The 22,274-nt window shown below is 30.1% G+C and overlaps 11 protein-coding genes across 11 annotated transcripts in view; 6 read left to right on the top strand and 5 right to left on the bottom strand.

Moving 5' to 3' along the window:
* Nucleotides 1-23: 23 nt before the first annotated feature.
* Nucleotides 24-1,919, bottom strand: BX663DRAFT_507273 (uncharacterized protein). The gene is made up of 3 exons (XM_051527311.1): nucleotides 1,573-1,919; nucleotides 498-1,494; nucleotides 24-422 (listed from the first exon to the last, which is right to left on the bottom strand). Exons 1-3 carry the CDS (start codon nucleotides 1,847-1,849, stop codon nucleotides 170-172), a joined length of 1,527 nt encoding a protein of 508 aa, XP_051383660.1. The 5' UTR covers nucleotides 1,850-1,919; the 3' UTR covers nucleotides 24-169.
* Nucleotides 1,920-5,382: 3,463 nt separating this feature from the next.
* On the top strand, nucleotides 5,383-8,138 carry BX663DRAFT_471662 (SPX domain-containing protein). Its single transcript, XM_051524156.1, has 2 exons — nucleotides 5,383-5,549; nucleotides 5,617-8,138. Exons 1-2 carry the CDS (start codon nucleotides 5,488-5,490, stop codon nucleotides 7,865-7,867), a joined length of 2,313 nt encoding a protein of 770 aa, XP_051383659.1. The 5' UTR covers nucleotides 5,383-5,487; the 3' UTR covers nucleotides 7,868-8,138.
* A 282-nt stretch (nucleotides 8,139-8,420) lies between these two features.
* Nucleotides 8,421-8,600, bottom strand: BX663DRAFT_433033 (uncharacterized protein; the record flags this gene model as incomplete). Its single annotated transcript, XM_051522970.1, has 1 exon — nucleotides 8,421-8,600. A coding segment is annotated over one exon (180 nt), but the record flags the coding sequence as incomplete, so codon positions are not given.
* Nucleotides 8,601-9,913: 1,313 nt separating this feature from the next.
* On the top strand, nucleotides 9,914-12,529 carry BX663DRAFT_507267 (acyl transferase/acyl hydrolase/lysophospholipase). Its single transcript, XM_051527310.1, has 5 exons — nucleotides 9,914-10,392; nucleotides 10,529-11,238; nucleotides 11,304-11,378; nucleotides 11,445-11,535; nucleotides 11,630-12,529. Exons 1-5 carry the CDS (start codon nucleotides 9,929-9,931, stop codon nucleotides 12,477-12,479), a joined length of 2,190 nt encoding a protein of 729 aa, XP_051383657.1. The 5' UTR covers nucleotides 9,914-9,928; the 3' UTR covers nucleotides 12,480-12,529.
* Nucleotides 12,530-12,538: 9 nt separating this feature from the next.
* BX663DRAFT_38010 (uncharacterized protein) lies at nucleotides 12,539-13,257 on the bottom strand. The gene is made up of 2 exons (XM_051522190.1): nucleotides 13,087-13,257; nucleotides 12,539-13,002 (listed from the first exon to the last, which is right to left on the bottom strand). The coding sequence occupies exon 2, from the start codon at nucleotides 12,916-12,918 to the stop codon at nucleotides 12,598-12,600; it is 321 nt and encodes a 106-aa protein (XP_051383656.1). The 5' UTR covers nucleotides 12,919-13,002; nucleotides 13,087-13,257; the 3' UTR covers nucleotides 12,539-12,597.
* On the bottom strand, nucleotides 13,081-15,775 carry BX663DRAFT_507262 (GTP cyclohydrolase N terminal-domain-containing protein). Its single transcript, XM_051527309.1, has 14 exons — nucleotides 15,628-15,775; nucleotides 15,392-15,578; nucleotides 15,191-15,302; nucleotides 14,841-15,071; nucleotides 14,531-14,740; nucleotides 14,444-14,454; nucleotides 14,250-14,354; nucleotides 14,106-14,165; nucleotides 13,911-14,006; nucleotides 13,781-13,837; nucleotides 13,560-13,702; nucleotides 13,474-13,488; nucleotides 13,324-13,406; nucleotides 13,081-13,251 (listed from the first exon to the last, which is right to left on the bottom strand). The coding sequence occupies exons 1-14, from the start codon at nucleotides 15,715-15,717 to the stop codon at nucleotides 13,140-13,142; spliced, it is 1,512 nt and encodes a 503-aa protein (XP_051383655.1). The 5' UTR covers nucleotides 15,718-15,775; the 3' UTR covers nucleotides 13,081-13,139.
* Nucleotides 15,776-16,475: 700 nt separating this feature from the next.
* Nucleotides 16,476-17,472, top strand: BX663DRAFT_471651 (uracil phosphoribosyltransferase-domain-containing protein). Its single transcript, XM_051524155.1, has 5 exons — nucleotides 16,476-16,683; nucleotides 16,750-16,843; nucleotides 16,911-17,143; nucleotides 17,217-17,305; nucleotides 17,364-17,472. The coding sequence occupies exons 1-5, from the start codon at nucleotides 16,510-16,512 to the stop codon at nucleotides 17,416-17,418; spliced, it is 645 nt and encodes a 214-aa protein (XP_051383654.1). The 5' UTR covers nucleotides 16,476-16,509; the 3' UTR covers nucleotides 17,419-17,472.
* A 253-nt stretch (nucleotides 17,473-17,725) lies between these two features.
* Nucleotides 17,726-18,396, top strand: BX663DRAFT_507259 (mitochondrial ribosomal protein subunit L20-domain-containing protein). The gene has a single exon (XM_051527308.1). The coding sequence runs from the start codon at nucleotides 17,793-17,795 to the stop codon at nucleotides 18,231-18,233; it is 441 nt and encodes a 146-aa protein (XP_051383653.1). The 5' UTR covers nucleotides 17,726-17,792; the 3' UTR covers nucleotides 18,234-18,396.
* Nucleotides 18,390-19,640, top strand: BX663DRAFT_37933 (uncharacterized protein). The gene is made up of 4 exons (XM_051522189.1): nucleotides 18,390-19,043; nucleotides 19,104-19,153; nucleotides 19,219-19,352; nucleotides 19,412-19,640. The coding sequence occupies exons 1-4, from the start codon at nucleotides 18,488-18,490 to the stop codon at nucleotides 19,416-19,418; spliced, it is 747 nt and encodes a 248-aa protein (XP_051383652.1). The 5' UTR covers nucleotides 18,390-18,487; the 3' UTR covers nucleotides 19,419-19,640.
* Nucleotides 19,641-20,288: 648 nt separating this feature from the next.
* On the top strand, nucleotides 20,289-21,792 carry BX663DRAFT_507256 (uncharacterized protein). Its single transcript, XM_051527307.1, has 7 exons — nucleotides 20,289-20,468; nucleotides 20,582-20,621; nucleotides 20,749-20,855; nucleotides 20,957-21,055; nucleotides 21,125-21,206; nucleotides 21,416-21,533; nucleotides 21,597-21,792. The coding sequence occupies exons 1-7, from the start codon at nucleotides 20,420-20,422 to the stop codon at nucleotides 21,738-21,740; spliced, it is 639 nt and encodes a 212-aa protein (XP_051383651.1). The 5' UTR covers nucleotides 20,289-20,419; the 3' UTR covers nucleotides 21,741-21,792.
* Nucleotides 21,793-22,077: 285 nt separating this feature from the next.
* BX663DRAFT_471640 (coth protein-domain-containing protein) overlaps nucleotides 22,078-22,274 on the bottom strand; it is a 2,681-nt gene continuing 2,484 nt past the window's right edge. Inside the window, exon 3 of the mRNA XM_051524154.1 lies at nucleotides 22,078-22,274. This exon is cut by the window's right edge and continues 1,499 nt beyond it. The gene's annotated coding sequence lies outside the window, so the exon portion shown is untranslated.

The raw sequence follows: 22,274 nt of genomic DNA, 5'->3' as shown, positions 1-22,274 counted from the left end.
AAAAATGCAATAAAAAATATCTGATTTAGTTTATTTTAAACAATATAAATATTTTTTTTTTTTTGTTTATGACTAAAAAGGCAATAAAAAATTCTTTTTTTTTTTCGTTTTCCACCGTCTTTTTGGTTTTGTCAGTTGATCTGCGCAATTTTAGTGCAAATATTATAACTTAACCGTTTTTTTCTGACTGTAGTGAATTTCTATAGTCTTGTTTATTTGCTTCTATATTGTTATCTTCAAGTATATTAAGAGCATTGTTTTCATTAGTAAATTCGTCTGTTTTCTTGTCTTCACTTAAATTTTTATCCATGATAGTATTATCCTCAATAGGAGGTGGTATAATCATGTTTGGTTGTGAAGCATGTCCCATTTCATCTCCTTTTACTCCCATTTGATGTAGTGTTTGAGATAGTGTTCCCATTCTAATTCATAACAATACAATAGATTAAAATGTATGCACATATTTATTATATATATATATATATTGGCTTATTTACCTTGCATAAAACATTTGCAGTTTAAGACGTATTGATTCGCTATATAAATCATCTATTGTTCTACCATTGTAATAGCCCTGTCGTACATTTCTTACAAATGTATAAAATTCACAAACAGAGACTAGTCGGTCGCGACAATAACGATCGATACATGCCCAATCATCGATTACAGATATGCGGAATCGATAAGGCAATGAATCTTCACCACTAATACGTCCACATGCCTGACAGCCCTCAAATACTGAATTGGATAATCGCTCCCAAATCAATGTTTTCGCTGCTGAAATTTTAAGAGGCATATCTGCTGGTCGACTTTGAATTTGTTCTCGAGCAAATCCATAAGGTGTTTCTTCAATAAAACAAGTATTTAATAAAATGGCCTCACATAATTTTTTGGAGGAAAGACGAGCAAACCTTAAACATGGTTCAATATCTTCCGCAAAGCTGTTTTTCATGTAGGATACCAAATGTATCTTTCGAAGTGGAACATCAGTTTTGACAAATTCCTTAAATTCCTTGAATATTAAAGAATCAATATCGTTATTATTGGTATTCATGGGTTGACGTTGGAAGAGACGGGTCATATCACGTGATGCACGTTGTTCAAGCTTGCTTCCTGTGTCCACTCTTTCTTCTGTACTTTGTGCACACATTTTTTCCTTTAGTTCCCTCAACTGTAGCTCTTCTGCTTCCATTTGCTCTCGACATATCCGAAGCTCTTCTTTAAGATGTTCGTATTGTACTTCTAATTCATGCCTCTGTCGTTTTTCATCAGCTACCATTCCATTGGCTTCTTCAAATAGACGTTGTGATAATTCTTCGAGTTCATTTTCGACATCCCGTTTCGCCTTTTGAGCCTTTTCAGCTTCTTCTTTTTCCGTCTCATATTTCTTTTGAAGCACCACCATATCCTGCTCAAGTGATGACAATGCTGTTTTGGTTCGCTCTAGTGTTCTATTGACTTCATTTGATTTTTTTTGAAGCTCAATAAGTTCGGCTTCATACTGTTTCGAAGTAGTGCGAGAATCGGTGAGTTGTTGTTGAAGTGACTCTATTTGTTGCCGTTTTAGCTCACGGTCATGCTGGATATCTTGAATAGCGGGTATAGTTTCATCACAAAGTGCGCAATGCTCTGAGTCTTTAGAAACAAGGATATGATGACAAGGGCAGTCTGGCTCTTTTTTAAATTGCTTTAAACTTGTAGAGGACGTCGTAGGGGTAAGTTGATGAGGTGATTTAGGCACATGTTCAATCATCGTTTGGAGATGAGAATATAAGTTGGCAATGTCTTTTGTTGTGATGGGCTTTTCGATAGAAATGGTCGGTGATGAAGACTCATTAGACGAAGACATGATGTATAGATTTTATTATTATTATTATTATTATTCGAGACCAAAATATGTATATAACAGACAAAAAAAAAAAAAAAAAAAAAAAAAAAAAAAAAAAAAAAAAGCTTCTTTTCATTTGTCTCGGTCTTGGATGACATAATTTTGAAAATTGAATTTCAACTCATTGTAATAAATGAAAAATGGATCTTAATATTTTTTTTATATGACATACATAACAAGTGTCCTATTACAAATCGTTTTTCTTTTAGTCTAATAAGATTGCAACTACTGTTAACATACTGCTGCTTATTCCATATTAAAAGACATGTATATAAATATTAGTACTGAATTTTTTTTTCCAGTAAAATAGCTGTTATACTTTAAAATATAATATTTAAGGTGATAATTACATGTTCTTAGCATTTTATAGTAATATGTATAAGCTCAAATCTTATGAAAAGATAAAGAGTATCACTTCTTTATATTTCCTTTCCATTTATTCAAATATATTGTTTATGTGAATCTCCTAACAGACTTCTATTATTTGTCATTTTATGCTTTTCTTATTTTACATTCAATTCAATATAGCCAAATATTCATGATAACCCAACTAAAGATATTTAATAGATATCCAAATCTGTGTAAAGTATTATTAGAAACTGTAGCCTTCTTTTCTCTTAGTTATTCATCTATATAATAATGAAAATGAAGATTTTCAAGGAAAACCCTTTATAAAGATCTTCCTAAAAAAAAAAAGAAGAAGCTTTATTTAATTGAAAATGTTATTATTGTAAACTTTATTCCATGCTAAAAACGAAAACAACTCTCAACAATAAGGGTCATTTCTTCGAGTATTAATCTTCAGGGACAAAGATGGAAATTAGATATTGATAAGGTTATATAAAAAAGTTTAATTGCTTTGACAATTTGTCATATATCTGTTATAACCATTACAATGGCATCATATTGATTATCATAATTAATAGATATTAAAGATGTGTTCATTTATAAACTTTAAAAGATTAATCTTTGTCTTTACAACATCTTTTATTCTATCCTTTATTTACTCCATTGCCGGTTCATTTTGATATATATGTATAATAAAATTATGCTATCTAGAACTTTCAGCTTCTTCTTAAAAGGATAGTATCTTACATCTTCTAGTTTGAAAATATATAGAGCTTATTACGATAATAAAATATAAAACGCTTCGTCGTATTCTTAATAAACAAGTCGTGAGTTATAATTTTAAAGTAATAAGTTTATGATAAATAATGAAACTTACTGTAATATACCTTTAATAAATCAAATTAGGGATCGTAAAGTTACCTGGAATTAGCAAAAAGCTAAATAAAATTATATACATGGCGTATTTTTTTTTTTTTTTTGAACCAAGCCTTTTCCTTTAGACTTTATATATTAATAAATTATATTAATTTATTATTGTGTCATGACATGAATAGGTATTTATTTTGTAAAGTCATTTAACGTAAGAGGTTTTCATCAAAATTAATAAATGCATTGCTCATAATATATTTAACACAAGTCAAATTTTATTCTAAAGCATTCATATCATAGTGAATTATCTACAGCATTGTACCTTGAACTACTCGTATTCTATTACTATGCTTCTGGAATATATCAATTTCACTATTTTTTTTTTATCTAATTTACTCTTATAAACTTTTTCTTCATAGTCTTATCGTTATAGGTTTATCTGTAGCTTTAATACTTATAATTTGTCTATGGCAAATATAGCAATTTAGGTCTGATAATGCTATTCGATAATTATGCCCATCTTCGCTGTGCTTGATTTTTACAACTATTATTGTAACATCTATTTTCTGGGCATTTTTTAAATACATTAAATTTATAATCTACTTGAATCCTGGTAATTATACTGAGACATATAACTTGGAGCTACTAATTCGAAATAAGGACCCTTTAATTTGAGGATATCTATTAGTATAAGATCATTCTTTATATACATCTAGCTTACCTCAGATATACTTATAAATATGTTAAGATAATATACATACCATTATGTTTACACTAATATTAATTTTTTAAAATAATAGTCATATTATTGTATATATGCTGACTTTTTATTATAATAAATTGTAAGCGGTAACAATAATCAAAATGTCACTTTGCTTTTAAAAATTGAACATTTATCTTATCAAGCTATCAATGACATTAATTATATAACTAAATTTAGGACAGAATGCACTGTAATTCATAGTTATATTTTATTTAAGCAGTATGTTAACAGGGTAAAGGAGCATATAGTAATTCTCTTCAATATCCACTTTTAACAGGATCGGTAAATTGATCTTCAAAAGATTATAAATATAAACTGTACCTTTATATAATAATTTGTTAGAGATATTATATTTAGATATGACTACGTTTTAGTGTAATAAATATATTTACAGAAATTACTTGTATATATTCGTTGTGTGGAAATAGACTCCTTTATATATGATATGATTCTTATTCAATATAATTTAACTATATTACTAATTGTTTAATTGCTAGCAAAATTTATCTACCCTTCTTTTTCATTATGTGCAACAGAATAACAAGAAAAGCTTTTGTAAATTTGAGTTCTTTTAGCATAAGAGCCAATCATTATACGCACGTGTGTATATAAAAGAAATTCTTGATTAAAAGTGTTACAAAACTTTAATTTACATGTACAAATCTTCTTTTTTTTTTTGACAATCTTAGAAGATGCAAGAATAAGACCAATATGTATAAATAAATATTTGAATATCTATATATATCTTTTTTTGCATGCAGATATTTCAAATGAAATGAAAAAGGTACATATAAGTCGCAACAAACGTGACTAATAGATTTCAATTTTATAATTTTCATGACTTCTTAATTCAATTGAGTATAAATATACTATATTTGGTGTAGCATGCATGTATTTGAACAAACAATACATACAATAATAATAAACATTGTATTTCTTCCTATGTCATTTCTGCCAAAAAAAATTAAAAATAGTAAAAGTTTCTGTATCCTTTATCTTTTTTTAACCTTTTTTTTTTTTTTTTAAGATTTTACTGGAATATACACATGTATTATAACAAACCTATTAAGTCACTTTGAATACATTACTTAGTATACAAAAAAAAAATGCAATTGAAATTCAAGGTATAAAACTATAATTATTTAACAATTTATCCTACTATATATTCTACTCTCTTTTAAAAGAATCATGCATTACACTAGAATATACTAGCATAGTTTATTTAGTGTTTACAGCACTATGTTATATATAAATCTGATCACACTACCTTGGTCTAACCAATCAAATTAGAGCTATTCTTTGCATTAGCGAATTAAAATGCTATCTTGTTTCACACGTGGTGTCGTGTGAGGAATATTTCTATCCAATTATGAAACTCCCTTTGTACTACCCGGAACTAATCCAGATCTTTTTTAATATAGTTCTTAAAGTAACTTAATGTACCTAAACTCCCCCTTAATTTATACAATAAAAATGCGCCCTTCAATTTATGAAAACAGTTCGTTTCTCAATAATTTATAAAAAAAAAAAATTTCCCACTTTACTTTTTTATCATTTTATTTTTCTTTCTTCTTTAAATATTTTGACTTTTTCTTTTTTATTTTGTTGATTTCTTAACATGAAGTTTTCTCATTCACTGCAATTTAATGCAGTTCCTGATTGGATAAGCTATTATGTTGCGTAGGTTTTATATCATATAAAAAATAAAAAAAAATAAAATAAAATACTTATATTTTATGATCCATAGTTATGATCACTTGAAGAAACTTATATTCCAAATTGAAAAAGAAAAAGTAGATGCCCTGAATTTTAATGCTGATCCCGAGAAAATCATATCTCAAGTAATGACAGAGGGTGATACTAGATTCATGAGTCAGTTAGACGTTGAACTTGAAAAGGTCTTAAATTTCTATTCTGAAAAGGAAACTGAGCTTTATAATAAACTTGAGGCTCTTAACAAGGAATTATCAGCAGATTCATCAAATCGAAATTCGCATGGTAATCATCATTATCCTAATTTAGTCACTCCTTTAGAAAAATTAGACTCTACAGAGGTGGTCCATGGAGTTAAAAATTCAAATACAAATCGAAAAATGTCTTTTGAGTCTCATTTGTCGACACAATCCAATCATGCATATTATCAAGATTATGTTGACCAGTTATTTGATCTTCGTAGCCAGCTTATCTCTCTCTATATTTCTTTGTCTGAACTGGATTCATACATTGAATTAAATCGTATTGCCTTTGAAAAAATCTTGAAAAAGCATGACAAGGTGTTAGATGGGGACCTGCGTACTTTATATTTAAAGAAAATGGTTTTAGAGTCTAGACCCTTTATGCCACAAACAATAGATGCATTGCGCGCTCAAATTGAACATGTAGAACGAATTTATGCTGAATCCTTTTGTAATGGTTATCTCCCTTTAGCAATTCGTCAAATGAAGACTCATTTACGAGAACAGATCGCTTATGATCGTACTACGGTCTGGAAGGACATGGTGGGTCAAGAACGTAAAATACTAGATGCTCATGTTAAAGACAATAAACCAGAAAAATACTATAAAATACCGTTTAGTGAAAAAAATATTCGTAGTGAATTATTCAATAGTATCCTTGCCTTCTTGTTCTCTCTCATCTTGTTCATCATCTTGCTTAATGTAAATATCTTTGATAATCGTCAAGAAAATTATTGCTTTGCTTTACTTATCTTTGCTGCCGTCATGTGGGCTACTGAAGCAATCCCTCTTTATGCTACTTCACTTTTGATTCCCTTCTTGATTGTCCCACTTGGTATCATGCGTAATTCAGATGGTACAATCATGACAGCCAAAAATGCTGCCTCCTCTGTATTTCATTCTATGTTTAGCGGGACGATTATGATGTTATTAGGTGGATTTGCACTCGCTGCTGCTCTTTCAAAATACGGTATCGCTAAGGCATTTGCCTCTCATGTTCTCTCACGAGCTGGTACACGACCACGTTGGGTTCTTTTAGCAATCATGTCTGTGGCTACATTTTTATGCATGTGGATCTCAAATGTAGCCACTCCTGTTCTTTGCTTCTCATTAATTCAGCCGATTTTACGAACATTACCGGATGGCTCCCCTGTAGCACCTTGTCTTTTATTAGGTATTGCCTTAGCGAGTTGCATAGGTGGCATGACATCTCCTATTTCATCCCCTCAAAATATTGTCACTTTACAATATATGAATCCTAATCCAGGATGGGGTATCTGGTTCGGTGTCGCACTCCCAATCTCTATTATTAGTCTCGTTATCTGTTGGGCGATTCTTCTGTTAGTCTATCGTCCAGATAGATCTGTACCTCATCTTAATCGAATTAAAGCGACTCGTGATAAAATTACATGGCAACAAGTCTTTGTCATGTCCATCACTCTGATAACAATTGCGTTGTGGTGTGCTGAATCATCACTTGAGAGTCATCTTGGCGATACTGGTGTGATTGCTGCTATCCCCCTCTTTGTCTTTTTTGGAACAGGTATCCTTGGCAAAGATGATCTAAATGCATTTCTTTGGTCAGTTGTGGTTCTAGCTCAGGGCGGTATGTCACTCGGTAATGCTGTCACCTCATCAGGGCTATTAGAGGATATTGCACTTCGAATTAAAGATGGTGTACAAGATTTACAACCTATCGCCATCCTTGCTATCTTTGCCTTTCTTATCTTGGTCTTTTCTACTTTTGTTTCTCATACTGTAGCTGCATTGATCATTGTTCCTATTGTACAGCAGGTAGGCCAGAATTTACCTGTACCTCATCCAAATCTTTTGGTAATGGGAGCTGGTTTAGCTTGTTCAGCAGGAATGGGTCTTCCTGTATCAGGTTATCCTAATATGTCTGCTATCATGATGGAAGATCAAAGGGGCAAACCCTACTTAAAGACAAAAGATTTTATCATTGTAGGTATCCCTACAAGTATCTTTGTTACTTTACTTATTTTCACCCTTGGCTATGGTATCATGATAGGTGTTGGTTATTAAAAAAAAAAAAAATAGATGCACATATCTTATCCACATACATATTGTAATTCTCCCTCACATCTCCCTCTCCCCCTCCTTTTTTTTTTATTTTATTTTACAATGCTGATATACATATTAATTTAACTACTATCACATTCATAATATACCAACCATAGTTTAAACTTTTCTTTTCATAACTTTACCTTGATTATATACTACTACTACTACTACTTTTTTTTTTCCTTTCTTTCAAGACAAAATAAATATTTAGAAGATAACAAACTAAATTGTGAATACATCTGTGTTTATTTAAATACAAAAAAAAAAAGAGTAAGACTCTTTTGTTATTAATAATAAGGCTGGCCAATCTAGTTTAGCCTCAAGATATGTTCATTTGTCATAATATTAAAATCTTGTTTTACTCCTCCTCCTTTTCTATTTATTGTTTTCGGACCGAATTAACTTCCCATCACCATCCGCTTTTAAGATACAGTGAAGCTGGAAAATATCGGTTAATTAAGAAATTGGTCGTTTTTAAAAGTTGTTTTGAGCGTTTCTGATAACTAAAATGAAACTAAAAGCGGCTACGAAATCCATGAAGATCACTAACACGTACATTGTTGCAAGCATCAGCGATTCTCTCGGATAAATTTTCTTCAACCATCAGATTCTCGCGCTTCATCTTCCTTCTTAAAAGAGCCCAGAAATTCTCAATTGCATTCAATTCACTAGTAAATATATGGAGGTAAATACATGAATCTGTAGCCTCTTCTCAACACATGGTTTCTATCAAAGTTTAGGTCCGAATCCTTCATTTCATGAACCATTCATATTTTGTTGGAATATTGAGTATTCATACTTGATATCGCACAAATGTAGGCTTATGTTGACTTCGAAGCAACGGAGTCAAATAAAAAAAACACAAATGGAAAAACAAACAGATACAGTAAATTAATTAGCTTTGCTGAACAGGGAATATATCAGAGAATGAATAAAATTACAAGTGTTATACACATTCTCTATTTTTTTTTTTATTTATTAGAGAGCATATACAGAGAGATAAATAGCAGTTACTCGATTCAATACTCGATTTAAAACACACAGATCCAATAGATTGAATTGATCAACTCTTTCAAAGACAATAGACGCTAAGATCATGTAAAGCACCAATGAAAGAGTAACAGAAGTTTTGTTTAATAATGATATACTAATAAAGAATCAATAATATTGAAACAATTTCATGTAATTATATAGATTAAAAGTTGTCAAAATCCACACCTGTTATCAGAGAACTTCCTTTTCAGGAACAATGCTTAATCCGCAGTAGCTCGTATATATCAATCGATTTGGAACTTGTATTTCTTTTCAACGTCTTTTTTTCCTCTTTATCCACTTAATCTACACTTAGCTTACTCATGAAATCTAACGTAAAAATTAAAGGAAAACAAAGAGATACTTCAATCTCTTCAAAACAAGACGGAACAGTCTACTGAAGGTAAAGACGGTAGGTGTCATATATATCTATATATGATTCAGTAGCTCAAAAATTCCAATGAACACGAAGATAAAAGAAGAATATGGAATCGAGATCTGATGGCAATACTAAATTTTAAAAAGATATTGACAAGCCTTAGAAATAATGGCAAGAGACATCTTTTGTTTTCACGTCAAAAACAACAACAACAATTATGATTATCCGCGTTAGTTATCGCTTTCGCTATTTCATGCAGATAAATATTGCTCTGAGTTTACTTGAGCCAATCGTTTTTCGGTTTTCCACCAATCATTTTTTTAGTATGCCCCAGATTATTTTTTTATAACCACCATTCAAATTTGTAAATTAACCAATATTTCCCAGCTTCACTGTACCCTTGATTCTATAATACATCTGCTCTTTGATACAGTACATGATATATAACTTTCATTTTACCATGGAATTATAAAGTATTAGATTTAGCAGCATTTTTTAGTGCCAATATAATCATTGTCGGAGTTGCTGTTGTTTACTCTTTCTATTATGTAAGATAATAAATGCACCAAACATCACTTTCCCTTTTTTTTTTTTTTTTTTTTTTTCTTATAATGTTCCATAATTTGATAAAAAATCAAAGATTGAATATATACATCAATACTTGCATTCAACAACAAAAAAGAATATCAATTTCTTTCAAAAATCATCTTTTATGTTCAACTACAACTCGATTCTTTACATCGAAGAAGAAGAAGAAGGCAGCCCAAGATGATGAAGATAATAATGCTTTTATTTCCTTTTTAACTTCAAACAAGTCTTGGTTAGAAAATAAATTACCTAATTGGTCCGAATTGAGATCTCCAACAACAGAATATTTAAATGTGGATGTGCTTCATGCCAAAATGGCAGAATTCTATCCACACTTTCTCACTCAAATGAAACAGTTACGTGAGGGATACGAAAAGTTATGGTGTTATTTGACAATGGAGGACTTTAGAAAGATTGTAGAAGAAATTAAAACTGAGGAAAATGATCCTCTTGTACATCCCGAAATTAAAAAAGATGCCATTGTTAGGTATAAGCATTCGACATTCTCATTCACATATCTTTTATTATTATTAGTATTATTATTATTAACTTTATCTCTCTCTCTCTCTCTCTTTTTTTTTTTTTTTTTTTTTTTTTTTTTTTTTTTTTTTTTTTGTATATAGAGAAGGTAGTGAACTATCAAAAGCAGAAGAAAATTATATCAAGGCTCGAAAACGAGTACAAAGGACAGCGTTTGCAAAATTTATAGGAGTGGACCCAGAGAGTGTGGATGAAGAAGATATTCCTATAGTTGGGTTAGCGTCAAGCGGAGGAGGTTATCGAGCGATGATTGGATTAGTAGGTTATTTAAAGGCCATGAAGACATCCGGGGCTCTTGATTGCCTCATGTATCTTACAGGTATATCAGGCTCTTGTTGGGCTATGTCACTCTATTATAATTCTTTGACAGAGGCAGAACCGGCTCGTATAGAAAACCATCTTCAGTCCCATGTACAAACACATTGGGCCAACATGTCTCATTTTATTGCTTTACTCACTGCCTCTCCTCAGAATAGCAAATTGCTTTTACAGGGTGCTATTCAGAGATATCATCAACAAAAGGGTGATCTCAGTTTTGTAGATCTTTTTGGCGTCCTGATAGGAGGGAATATATTGACGGATTGGTCAAGGATAGTAGAAAGATATGAAGCGAATAAAAAGAAAAAGGAAAAACAAGATGAGAAAAGGAATGGTATGTTGCATTTATCGAGTCAATCATTTTATCTAAAAGAGGGTAGACATCCCATGCCGATTTATTGTGCTGTTCGTCATGATATAACATCTAACAAGACATCTGAGGAAGGAGTTGAAAATTTAAAATCAGAGATAGATGGTAAGGAAAAAAAAAAAAAAGATAGCCAACACATAAGGCTCTAAAACTGAAGGAAGGAAATATAGAAAAAGAGCAACAGACAAATATATATCAATGGTTTGAATTTACACCTTATGAAGTCGGCTGTGAAGAAATAGAAGGTAACGAATTAATAGGGGGGTTTTTTTTTGGGGGGATTTAATAATACTGATAGTTATTTATAATAGCTTGGATTCCAACCTGGGCTTTTGGACGACCCTTTGAAAAGGGTAGAGATACGATTAAATTACCAGAGCAAACATTAGATATTTTAATGGGGTAAGTTTATGTGTATGATAATATATATATATATATATATGTTTATATGTTTATAACTACACATAGATATATATATATTTATATAAATGATTAGCATGTTTGGTTCTGCATTTGCAGCGAGTCTGATTCATTATTATCAAGAAATTCGTAATTATTTACCTCCAGGCGCATTTGCAAAAATAGATGAATCAATTGCACGATATGAAGCAACCATGTCTACTTTTTATCCTATTTCACCTTCATCATTTCCTAATCCATTTTATAAAATGAAAGATAAAAGAAGAGTCTCTCATGCTAAGAGTAGTGATAACAGCAACAACAACATAATCACACGTCCAAAGGCCATTATTGATTCAAAGGAACTCTATCTAATGGATGCAGGAATGGATAATAACATCCCTTTTTATCCATTATTACGAGAGGAACGTCAGGTAGATGTTATCTTGGCAATGGATCTCAGTGCTGATATTCAAACTTCGACTCATTTTGATCGTGCTGAAAGTTATATCAAGAGAAGAGGAATTGAAGGTTGGCCTATTGGCATAGGCTGGCCAGATGATGATAAAAAAAGAAAAAAAGAAGAAGAAAAATATGGATTAGGTACATGTACCTTATTTGACTCTGAGACTACTATTAAAGAAGAAGAAGAAGAAATGACGTCTTCTTCAGATAAGAAGAGTACTACTACTACTAAAAAACAGAATAGTGGACGTTCTCTTATCGTCGCCTATTTCCCATTTATTGTTAACAAATCATTTGATCCTGATTTTGATCCACAAGAAGCGTATTTTTGTAGTACTTGGAATTTTGTCTATCGTCCAGATCAATTTAAAAAGGTAATAGGTTTAGCTGAAGCTAACTGGAATGAAAATGTAGACACCATAAGGCAAGTTCTTAAAAGGACATGGGAAAGAAAAAGAGATAAAAGACTTGAAAAAAAGTAGTTTTATTTATTGTTATAATAAATATATAAATATGAATAAATATATATATGTGTATGTATGTATAAAAAGGAGGAAGAAGAGGGAGGTGGCAGTAGTGGGGTAAACAATATTTATTTATTTATTTATTGGATTCCATTTCATGTAGCTTTCTGACTTGCTCAGCGGAACCTTCATTTTCAATATTGCGCATGAGACTAGGATAAAGATCCCAGTCTGTATGATTCATTTGATTCATAGTTGCATTGGGAGTATGTTTATTGTATATTGGCTGATGAAAATATTTACAGGGTATTGTATTTCTCTTGTAACGGTATAATACAGGATGCGTCAAATCATCCTCTGTCATAAAATATTCAACAGCAGCTGTTATTTGTTCCCTCGATAAGCGTTCAACAATTGCAGTTGGTTTATCTTGTTCTTTATTTGTTTTTGCAGTCATAAGAGTAAATTAAATTAAATTAAATAGGGTGAAAGGAAAAAGAAAAAAAAAAGAATGAGAGAAGACTATTTTAAATATGTTATTCTTTTTTATTATATAATTATTATTATTATGCAGCAAAAAAATAAAAAATTAAAAAAAAAAAAAAAAATAGAAAAATCATCCCACCTGACAAATTATAAATGTATAAAAAAAAAAGAGAACCAATCATAAATCTCCCATTAATGCTCAATATCCTCCCAACTACGACCTTTGACTTGAGCAAGTTGATTTTCATTCAAAGCCTCACCACTTGTAAAATAACCTGATGCTATTTTTGCATCTATTTCAACTCTATAATAGAAGCAAAAAAAAAAAAGCCTGTTATATCCTCTTAGTGAGTAAATATATTCATTTTATCTTTACCTCGAATCTTCTGGAATAAGTTCTTCCGGTATGGGGACACGTTCAAGAATAGGAATACCAGAATCTACAATAGCGTCATGTTTCTTTATATGGAAAAATAGAAAATTTCATTATTATTTTTTCTTCCGCATATTTATGATGATAATTTACCATATTTGACATTGACTAAACGAAAGATTTTTTTTTTTTTTTTTAGTTCATAATTTCTATTAAAAAGAATAATTTGATATAGTTACCATCATTCGATCAATTTTCTGAATACCCAACCAATGTAAAACATCAGGCATTAAAGCTTGAAAACGCATATCTTTTACGCCAGCAATGCATTCGGTACGTAAAAAGTAATTATTAGCCGTATCACCGCCAACCTGTCTTTTACCTGGTATAAATGTATAAAAAAAAAAAAAAAATAGTGAATAAAATGAATTATTAGAAGGAGTTTCATTTCATTACTTACGAGCATTATAAACAAGATATTTTGTTACTTCACCAAGAGCTCTTCCTTCTTTTCTAACTTATTTAAACCATGGTTTAATATGATTATGCTAGTTATTAAAATAAATAAATACATAATAATAATACTTTACAGTAAACAATAACACCCACTCCACCTTGTTGAGCTTGTTTAGCACATTCTTCAATGCCATAAATCAAGTAAGGTCGGCAAGTACAAATATCACTACCTATAAGAAAAGAGAGGGAGGGGAATGAATAAAAATATATTATATATATTATATATTATATATTATATATTATATATTATATATTATATGTGTATATACCAAATACATCAGATCCATTGCACTCATCATGTATACGCAGGGTCAATTTCTTGGATGGATCTAATATTTACTGTTAGTTTACAGATATAATGGAAAAATCCCCAAGAATTTTTTTTATTTTTTTTTATTTTAAATAGACTTTACCAGAAATATAGTCAGGATTACCAAAAATATAGACACTAACGCCTCCGATTGGAGGTAAAAATACTTTTAAATCAGGTCTTGTAATCAACTCAGGGAACATTCCACCTTTTTTAGATTTATATGAATGTATATAAAGAAGTTTATATATATTATATATATGTAAAGAATAAACATTCTTTTCTTTTTCTGTTTACCTGTATCTTCACTATATAAAAATAATATACACCAATAAATTGCAATTTAGTTAAGAGAATGCTTATTATTATTATTATTATTCTTACAAGAGAGCACGCCTCAGCACGGATTCTTCAATTCCAAAACGTTTGGCTACACCAGGAAGATACCAAACAGGTTCAATAGCAGCTTTTGAAACAGCCAAATCGCCACGTGAGTTAACGACAATCTTACCGTCTACTTTTAATGTTCCTTTCTCCACACTCATTTCCATCTCAGCCATTGTCATATGTGCCTTTGTAATAGCAATAGTAGGTCTATAAAACAAAATATATGTGAAGGAAAAAAAAAAAGAGAAGAGAAAAGGACAGAATTAGTATTAGAATTAGATTTTTTTTCTTTTACTAATCTATATACCTAATATCTAATCCATTTTCATATTCTTCTTTAAAGAGAATAGGTGCCTCATGACCAAAGGGATCTATTGAAACAATTTTTTCAGGATCAAACCAAGCAGGATGAGGACCTAACTTGAATACTGGGTCAGTTAAATCAAAGTTAGGACGATGGTTTGAAGGTAAATCGCCGATAGCTATAGCCAATGCACGGTAAATACAATAAGAACCGCCATAAGCACCAATTGCATTTCTATATAAATCTATATAAGAACCTCCTTTCTCTTTCTCTCTTTCTTTTCTCTCCTCCTCCTCCTTATCTGCTTAATCTTATACATATACAAATATGTATATATATATCTATAAACTTGCCTTTTTTTAAGACTTCCTGCATGACGTGAGGCAATAATTGGACCTCTTGTCTTGGGATCCTTGGCACCCCAATTTAAGGGAACAGGTTTAACACCTTGTTGATTTGGATAAGCTAATGATAATGATAGAAGAAGAAGAATATAGACATACACAAAAAAAAAGTTAATAAATGAATAAAAAGATTTAATCATTTTTTCATACTAGTTAAAATAACACGACTAGGATATGGATTAGTAGTAGGAGATACAGGTATTGTTTGCTCACTTGTACATGACTTTTCATTTTTTAAAATAGTTTGAATTGAGATAGAAGGTGAAATTGGATCTACATTATCAGTAGTAGTAGTAGTAGTAAATTTACCACTACTGTTGGTTGATAACTTTTCAAACTATATATAAAACTTTAGAATATAAAAGAACTTTATTTATTTATTTTACCTGTTCAGTCAACTTTTCTTGATCAGCTTTTAAGCTTTCTATTTTAGAAAGTATCTTTTCTAATACAAGTTCATCTTTTGTAGCCGTCATTTTGAACAGTAAAAAAGAAAGAAAGAAAGAAAGAAAGAAGGGAGGTGAGGAGAAAGAGGAAGAAGAAGAAGGCATGTATAAATATTTATACCTTTGAACCGTGGGACAATTCTATGTCGATATATTAAAAACTAGTAATAAAGATATGATAACATGTTGATATATAGGAACATGTGATGTATGCGTCTATTATGAATTGCCTTTTTTTTTTTTTTCCTTCTTAGTTTTCGAATAGTGTTAGTATTTCATTATACACATTCAAATGTTAGGTCTGAAACAAATTATAAAAAGATAAATTTTCCTTCTCTTTTACTAAGCAGTTTTAAGGGGAAATGTGTAACTATATTATCTTTAAAGATGATATAAAGCTAGTTTACTTTAATAGACGCGTTATCTGGAATCAAAAGGATTTATATTAGATATATGTAAGTATATATATATTAGATTGCTTGTTCAACACTAAAGAAATTGAAGTAGGTATAAGCACAATACTAGATGATATTATGTGGGCATATGCATATGCATACATATACATACATGTATACGTATATGTATATGTATATATTTATATAGATATAAAGAAACTAAGCTAAGCTGCTATAATTATACTTTCGTGAGACACCATACAGAGAGATATATTTATATATTCATGTATATTATATTCGGAATATAATAAAACGTTATTATTCATGCGGATACAACCTTTTTTTTTTATTATTAAAAAAATAAATATTTATATTTTCATATATTTACGTATCATTTCTCTCTTTCTCTTCCATTTTTCTATCTATAATGACTTTGAATCAATTTGTTCATAAAAGTCAACATCCTATTGTAGCTACAAAGTTATCTCAATTAAGAGATAAAGATCAAAGTTCTAAAACTGTACGAGAGTTAACCCACGACCTTTCGCTCTTATTGGGTTATGAAGCATCATTCAACATTGAATTAAAACAAGGTCCACAGGTATTTTATCTTCTTTATCTTTATCTTCTAACTTGATTAACATGACTTTTTTTTATATGGGATTAGTTATTTAGTGGTTATGGTACTTATTCATCTATGGAAATAAGACAAAAAGTAGGCTTAGTTCCTGTTCTTAGATCTGGATTAAGCTTTGTAGAAGGTAATACAAACAAACAAAGTGAATAGATGGATGTGAGAAAAATTAGAATTAAAAAAAAAAAAAATAGGATTTTTGAACTTATTTCCTGAAGCACCAGTGTATCATTTGGGTATTTATCGTGAAAAGATATCACATCAGCCAGTAGAATATTATAATAATTTACCTGATAAGCCTGATATTGATATATGTTATGTATTGGATCCTGTCATCGCAACTGGTAATACAGCAGTTGCTACTGTTAATATGTTGAAGGATTGGGGATTATTAGGATCTCAAATTAAATTTGTTACTATGGTTGCTGTAAGTTTTTTTTTTTTTTTTTTTTTTTTAAAAAAAAAAAATGTATCAATATCAACTCATCGATTTGTTATAGTCTGAACAAGGACTTGCTCAACTTCAAAAAGAACATGATGATATTCATATTTATCTTGCAGCTATTGATAAAGCACTTGATTCAAATGGGTAATTATATGTAAATACATATATGTATGTTTTATTCGTTATTAAGTCAAATGAATAGCTATATTAATCCTGGTATTGGTGATTCTGGAAACAGGCTTTGGAATACAATTTAAGATAAGAATTTATATACATGTACAAGTAAAAGAAAAGGCGTGTATTCATAAGAGAAATATCTTTTTTTTTTTTAATAAAATAAAATGAAATGAAATGAAATAAACCAAATATCTTTCTTCTCCACACAAAAGAGTAGTTAGTAATTGAATTACTTGCTTTATTTTTATTTTATTTTTTTTAACAGTCGCTTACCTAGCAGCTTTTCTTTTTTTTTTTTTTTTTTTTTTTTTTTTTTTTTTTTTTTTTTTGTATGTAACCTGGTCACCCCCTTGTTCTTTTTAATTTTTTATACATTTACATATATACTTTTTTTTTTTATACATTTTTTTTTTTTTTCTTAAGAAAAACTGGATTTATAAAATCAACTTCAATAATGAATAACTCATCTAGATGTATTTTTAATCATGTGCGTACGTATGCAACAAAGAGTAAAACACCCAATTTAAAAATGAAACCTTCTGTACCTATTCAAGAAACCAAGCTACCAGACGGCATCACATTCATTACACGTTTACCAGTTGTGGAACCCAGTGTTCAATCTGAAGTAGCTCCATTGATTCATAAAAGTGGAGAACCAAAAAAAATATTAACAGATGCAGAAATAAATGAAATGCGTCAATTAAGGGACTCTGATCCTGAAACTTGGACTCGATCTAAATTAGCCAAAAAATTTGGTTGTTCCAATTTATTTGTCAGTATCGCTGCACCCTTAAAAGAGAATAAGGTGACGAATGAGGTAATAGCAAATGAAAGGGATGGACATAAACGTAAATTGATTGCTCAAGAAAGACAAAAGAGGAGAGCACTTTGGTAGATTTAATATTTGTAAATGTATTATTCATAGTTATTTCCTGCATAAAAAAATGAAACTGATTGAATAAAGTATGAATATGTGACTTTAATTGAGGATCTCGTGACGAATAATAATAATAATAATAATACTTGCAAAATAAATACATATCAGCTTTATATGTGTGTGTGTGTATGTATCTATCTATAGAATTAATGCATTTTAGTCTTTTTTATTAGTCTTTTTTATATATAAATAAATATTTATTTCCACAAGTAATGACTCAACAAGTTGATGATAATAAAGAATTACCTCAACCACAAAATAGTAATCATCTCAGTACTGCTCCTTTAAAGGATAAGCTCTTGACCAATTCAAGTTATTTAGCAGCAGAAATTCCACTTAAATTAGGTCATTTCATGTCCAATTTATGGATGTCTGGTTCTGAACTTTCAAGTTCTTTCTTTTTACAAAACAATTCCCATTCCATGAATAATAATAATGAAAAGAATCCAACTATTTGGTTATTAGGTAGAGAATATGATATGAAACCTCTAGATTCAATGCAACAAGCTATATTAGAAGCACAAAGGGATGATATGTTTAGACCAGGTACTTCTTCTGCCACAGAACAACATTCTTCTTCAGACTCGTTGTTATTATGGCCGTCTGATTTTTATGAAGATTTCACTTCCCGATTATGGATGACTTATCGTCACAATTATCCTCCTATTCGTCCATCGAATCACAAGACTGACATAGGATGGGGCTGTATGCTAAGAAGCGGCCAAAGTTTATTAGCAAATACATTCATCATTCATCTTTTATCAAGAGGTAAATGATGGCTAAAATGGGTTTATAGCATTCTAATTTTAATAACATGTCATATTTTAGACTGGAGACGTCAAAGACAGAGTCAAGAACAAAGAAAACAATATAAAAAAGTAAAAAAAAAGCAAGATAAATTAACGATATGTAATCAGGTTTAATTCAAATTATATGTAAATAGATAATCCATTGGTTTTTAGATGAACTGTCTCCAAGAGCTCCCTTTTCTATTCATCGAGTAGCGTTATTAGGGAAACAACTCGGTAAAAATATTGGTGAATGGTTTGGTCCAAGTACGATTAGTCAAGTTATTCAGTAAAGTGACTTTGGAAGTTATATAAATAAATATCTATAATTCATTCCTATATTCACAGTTTATAATAGAGCACTTGTATCCGATTTTCAACCTGCTAATCTATCTGTCTATCTTGCCACGGATGGTGTCATTTATCGTAATGATGTTCAAGATGTGACAACAGGTAAAAAACCAAGAGGGGACTTTAGTCATTTAACATATCGACTATCGTCATCATTGGATGAAAAAGGTAGACAAGAAGCTAAAAACTTGTATGATGCAAGCAATGCATTACCCTCATCACATACACATATTCAACAAGAAGCATTTAGACCCGTTCTGTTACTTGTGACGTTAAGGTTAGGTATTGATTCACTTCATCCTACCTATCATTCAGGTTTAAAAGCCTGTTTCAAGCTACCCTCCTTTGTAGGTATAGCAGGAGGACGACCTAATTCCTCGCTTTATTTTATTGGATTACAAGGCGATGATTTAATTTATTTAGATCCACACTTTTCACGAACAGCTTTAGAAACAAAAAATTTAAATGAATATACAAAAGATGATTTTGACACCTATCATTGTACGATACCGCGTAGAGTCAATATAGCGAATATTGATCCCTCCATGATGATTGGCTTTTATTGTCGAACACAACAAGAATTTGACCAATTTTGTGAGCAAGTGAAAAGGGTAAGGAAAGAGAAGGACTAAATACGAATAATTGACTACTGCTTTTTATATATATATATATAGATATCACAGCAATATACGCCTATTTTTACAATTGAACAAAGTGCGCCAGAATATGATGAAGATGTTCGTAGTGAAAATGATTTTGGAATTATGAGTGATAAAGAAGAAGAAGAAGAAGAGATCGTAGTAGACGATGATAACTCACTATTTTAAAAGAAAAAAAATAAAATAAAACAGCATTATTTTCTATATTTAAACTCCACACACTTGAAAGCTACTCTTTTTATATTTGTATATTTTTATTTTTATTTCTATTTTGTATTTTTATCTTTGTTTTAATCTTTTTCAAACTTAATAATTGATTGAATTCTACAAAAAAAAAAAAAAAAAAATGGATGATGAGTATGAAAGTGTTTTATTAATTATTCGTGAATGTTTTGGTAAAGTTATCTTTCACTTTGCCTGCCCTTTTTTTTTTTTTTTTTTTTTTTTTTTTTTTAGTTGTACATTATGGATTTACATTTAACTTCATCTTGCATATTATTATTATTAGTGTATAGGATTCCACCTAGAACAGCAGCAAGAGGTTATAGGTAAATGAAAAAAAAACACAAGATACACATATAATACGGGAAAAGAAACAAACAAAAAAAAAAAAAAAAAAAAAAAAGGCAGGCATATTTATTTATTTTTTTTTTTTGTTGCTGAACGACATATTAGAGCTGCAGAATGGGGAGATCTCGCAACTTCCTTTTTATGGAAAGGTCGTTTAAGGATAATTAGGAAAGGAAAGAAATGTGAAATTCGGTTAGAAGATAGTAATACTGGTAAATAGGATATACATTTTTTTTTTTTTTGGCAAAGAAGGAAATAAAATCAACAACACCACTTTTTAATTTTTTTTTTTTTTTTTTGGGGAAATTTACAGGTGAATTGTTTGCCATGTGTCCTTATGATATTCAATCAAATTCTGTTGAAGCTGTATTAGACTCAAGTCGTTATTTTGTACTCAAGATTGAAAATGAAGGTAAAAGGAAAGAATAGGTTGAGTTGATAAATACATACAAAATTTATAAATCATTGTGGGAGGGGTTAGGTCGACATGCATTTATCGGTATGGGTTTTCAGGAACGTTCTGACGCCTTTGATTTCAATGTCACATTGCAAGATTTTGTCAAGTAAGAAGTTGAAATAAAAAGGGGGGAGAGGAGGAAGGGGAGGAAGGGGAGACAGACAGACAGACAGACAGACAGAGAGAGGGAGGGAGGGAGGGCGGAGGGATGGAGGGAAAGAGGAGGAGGAGGGAGGGGGGGAAGAGAACTGCTAAAATAAAAAAAAAGAAATAGATAGTACAGGCATTAAATATTATATTTTTAATTAAATAAAGACAATTACGTGCTGAAAAAGAAGCAAATGAACGTACTGCACAAGCAAGTACAACACCTAAAATGGACTATAGTTTAAAGGAAGGACAAACTATTAATATTACAATTGGCAATGTTGGTGTAAGTCTTGAATACGTAATTATTATTATTTTTCACATCCAATTTATATACATGTTATATTAGGCTAAAAGAACAAGACCAAAGCCTACGAATAATACAACAAATAGTCATGGTATTTTACCATTAATACCCCCTCCTCCTTCTGCTTCTCAAATAAAACAACGACAGCAACAACAACAACAACAACAGCAATCATTCTTTTTTTAAATTAGTAACATACTCTCCAATCTTAATTGCTAAAAGCGGTAGTGAAGGATGCTGGTTACACTTTTTTTTTTTTAAAATGTATCACTAAATAAAAAGGTGTAATAAATCTAAATTTATTCGAAATAGATCTTTTATTCGTGCTAGAATAAAAAATAAAGGTGCTAAAAGTAATGTAATACTTGAATAATGTTCTATATTTAAAACTTGAACTTTACAAGGAGAAGAAGATAAAGAAATAAATAGATATAAACTTGCATAAATAGAAATCTCTATTTTACATTCCACTACAGGAATTCCCTGATTATATAAGTTTTATATATAGCAACAACAATAAAATAAATATTAAAATCCATCATTTTATATGTATATTTTAGTTTAATTAAAGATATATATTATGCTATTATTACATTGTAAGAATGATTGAAGAAGAAAGAAATAATAATAATAAAATATGTATATAAATATATATACATATACATATACATGTACATATACATATATATCTATATACATATATCTATATACATATAGGGA

Source organism: Cokeromyces recurvatus, assembly GCF_025118155.1.
Source record: "Cokeromyces recurvatus strain NRRL 2243 chromosome Unknown BX663scaffold_10, whole genome shotgun sequence".
Lineage (NCBI taxonomy): Eukaryota > Fungi > Mucoromycota > Mucoromycetes > Mucorales > Mucoraceae > Cokeromyces > Cokeromyces recurvatus.
Note: the sequence above shows the minus strand (reverse complement) of the source record. Positions and strands in the feature narration are given on the sequence as shown.

Coding starts and splice junctions, on each gene's coding strand:
- BX663DRAFT_507256 (XM_051527307.1), top strand. CDS start 20,420: ATGGATGATGAGTATGAAAGTGTTTTATTAATTATTCGTGAATGTTTT. Junction 20,856..20,956: donor GTTAGAAGATAGTAATACTG/GTAAATAGGATA, acceptor GGAAATTTACAG/GTGAATTGTTTGCCATGTGT. Junction 21,207..21,415: donor ACATTGCAAGATTTTGTCAA/GTAAGAAGTTGA, acceptor AATTAAATAAAG/ACAATTACGTGCTGAAAAAG.
- BX663DRAFT_38010 (XM_051522190.1), bottom strand. CDS start 12,918: ATGACTGCAAAAACAAATAAAGAACAAGATAAACCAACTGCAATTGTT.
- BX663DRAFT_471651 (XM_051524155.1), top strand. CDS start 16,510: ATGACTTTGAATCAATTTGTTCATAAAAGTCAACATCCTATTGTAGCT. Junction 17,144..17,216: donor AATTTGTTACTATGGTTGCT/GTAAGTTTTTTT, acceptor GATTTGTTATAG/TCTGAACAAGGACTTGCTCA. Junction 17,306..17,363: donor AAAGCACTTGATTCAAATGG/GTAATTATATGT, acceptor TCAAATGAATAG/CTATATTAATCCTGGTATTG.
- BX663DRAFT_507259 (XM_051527308.1), top strand. CDS start 17,793: ATGAATAACTCATCTAGATGTATTTTTAATCATGTGCGTACGTATGCA.
- BX663DRAFT_507262 (XM_051527309.1), bottom strand. CDS start 15,717: ATGACGGCTACAAAAGATGAACTTGTATTAGAAAAGATACTTTCTAAA. Junction 15,579..15,627: donor AAGAAAAGTTGACTGAACAG/GTAAAATAAATA, acceptor TTTTATATATAG/TTTGAAAAGTTATCAACCAA. Junction 14,741..14,840: donor GAAAATGGATTAGATATTAG/GTATATAGATTA, acceptor TTTGTTTTATAG/ACCTACTATTGCTATTACAA.
- BX663DRAFT_37933 (XM_051522189.1), top strand. CDS start 18,488: ATGACTCAACAAGTTGATGATAATAAAGAATTACCTCAACCACAAAAT. Junction 19,044..19,103: donor CATTCATCTTTTATCAAGAG/GTAAATGATGGC, acceptor GTCATATTTTAG/ACTGGAGACGTCAAAGACAG. Junction 19,154..19,218: donor AAAGAAAACAATATAAAAAA/GTAAAAAAAAAG, acceptor ATATGTAAATAG/ATAATCCATTGGTTTTTAGA.
- BX663DRAFT_471662 (XM_051524156.1), top strand. CDS start 5,488: ATGAAGTTTTCTCATTCACTGCAATTTAATGCAGTTCCTGATTGGATA. Junction 5,550..5,616: donor TGGATAAGCTATTATGTTGC/GTAGGTTTTATA, acceptor TATGATCCATAG/TTATGATCACTTGAAGAAAC.
- BX663DRAFT_507267 (XM_051527310.1), top strand. CDS start 9,929: ATGTTCCATAATTTGATAAAAAATCAAAGATTGAATATATACATCAAT. Junction 10,393..10,528: donor AAAAAAGATGCCATTGTTAG/GTATAAGCATTC, acceptor TTTTGTATATAG/AGAAGGTAGTGAACTATCAA. Junction 11,379..11,444: donor CGGCTGTGAAGAAATAGAAG/GTAACGAATTAA, acceptor TATTTATAATAG/CTTGGATTCCAACCTGGGCT.
- BX663DRAFT_507273 (XM_051527311.1), bottom strand. CDS start 1,849: ATGTCTTCGTCTAATGAGTCTTCATCACCGACCATTTCTATCGAAAAG. Junction 1,495..1,572: donor TCAAGATATCCAGCATGACC/GTGAGCTAAAAC, acceptor AACAGTATGAAG/CCGAACTTATTGAGCTTCAA. Junction 423..497: donor CTGCAAATGTTTTATGCAAG/GTAAATAAGCCA, acceptor GTTATGAATTAG/AATGGGAACACTATCTCAAA.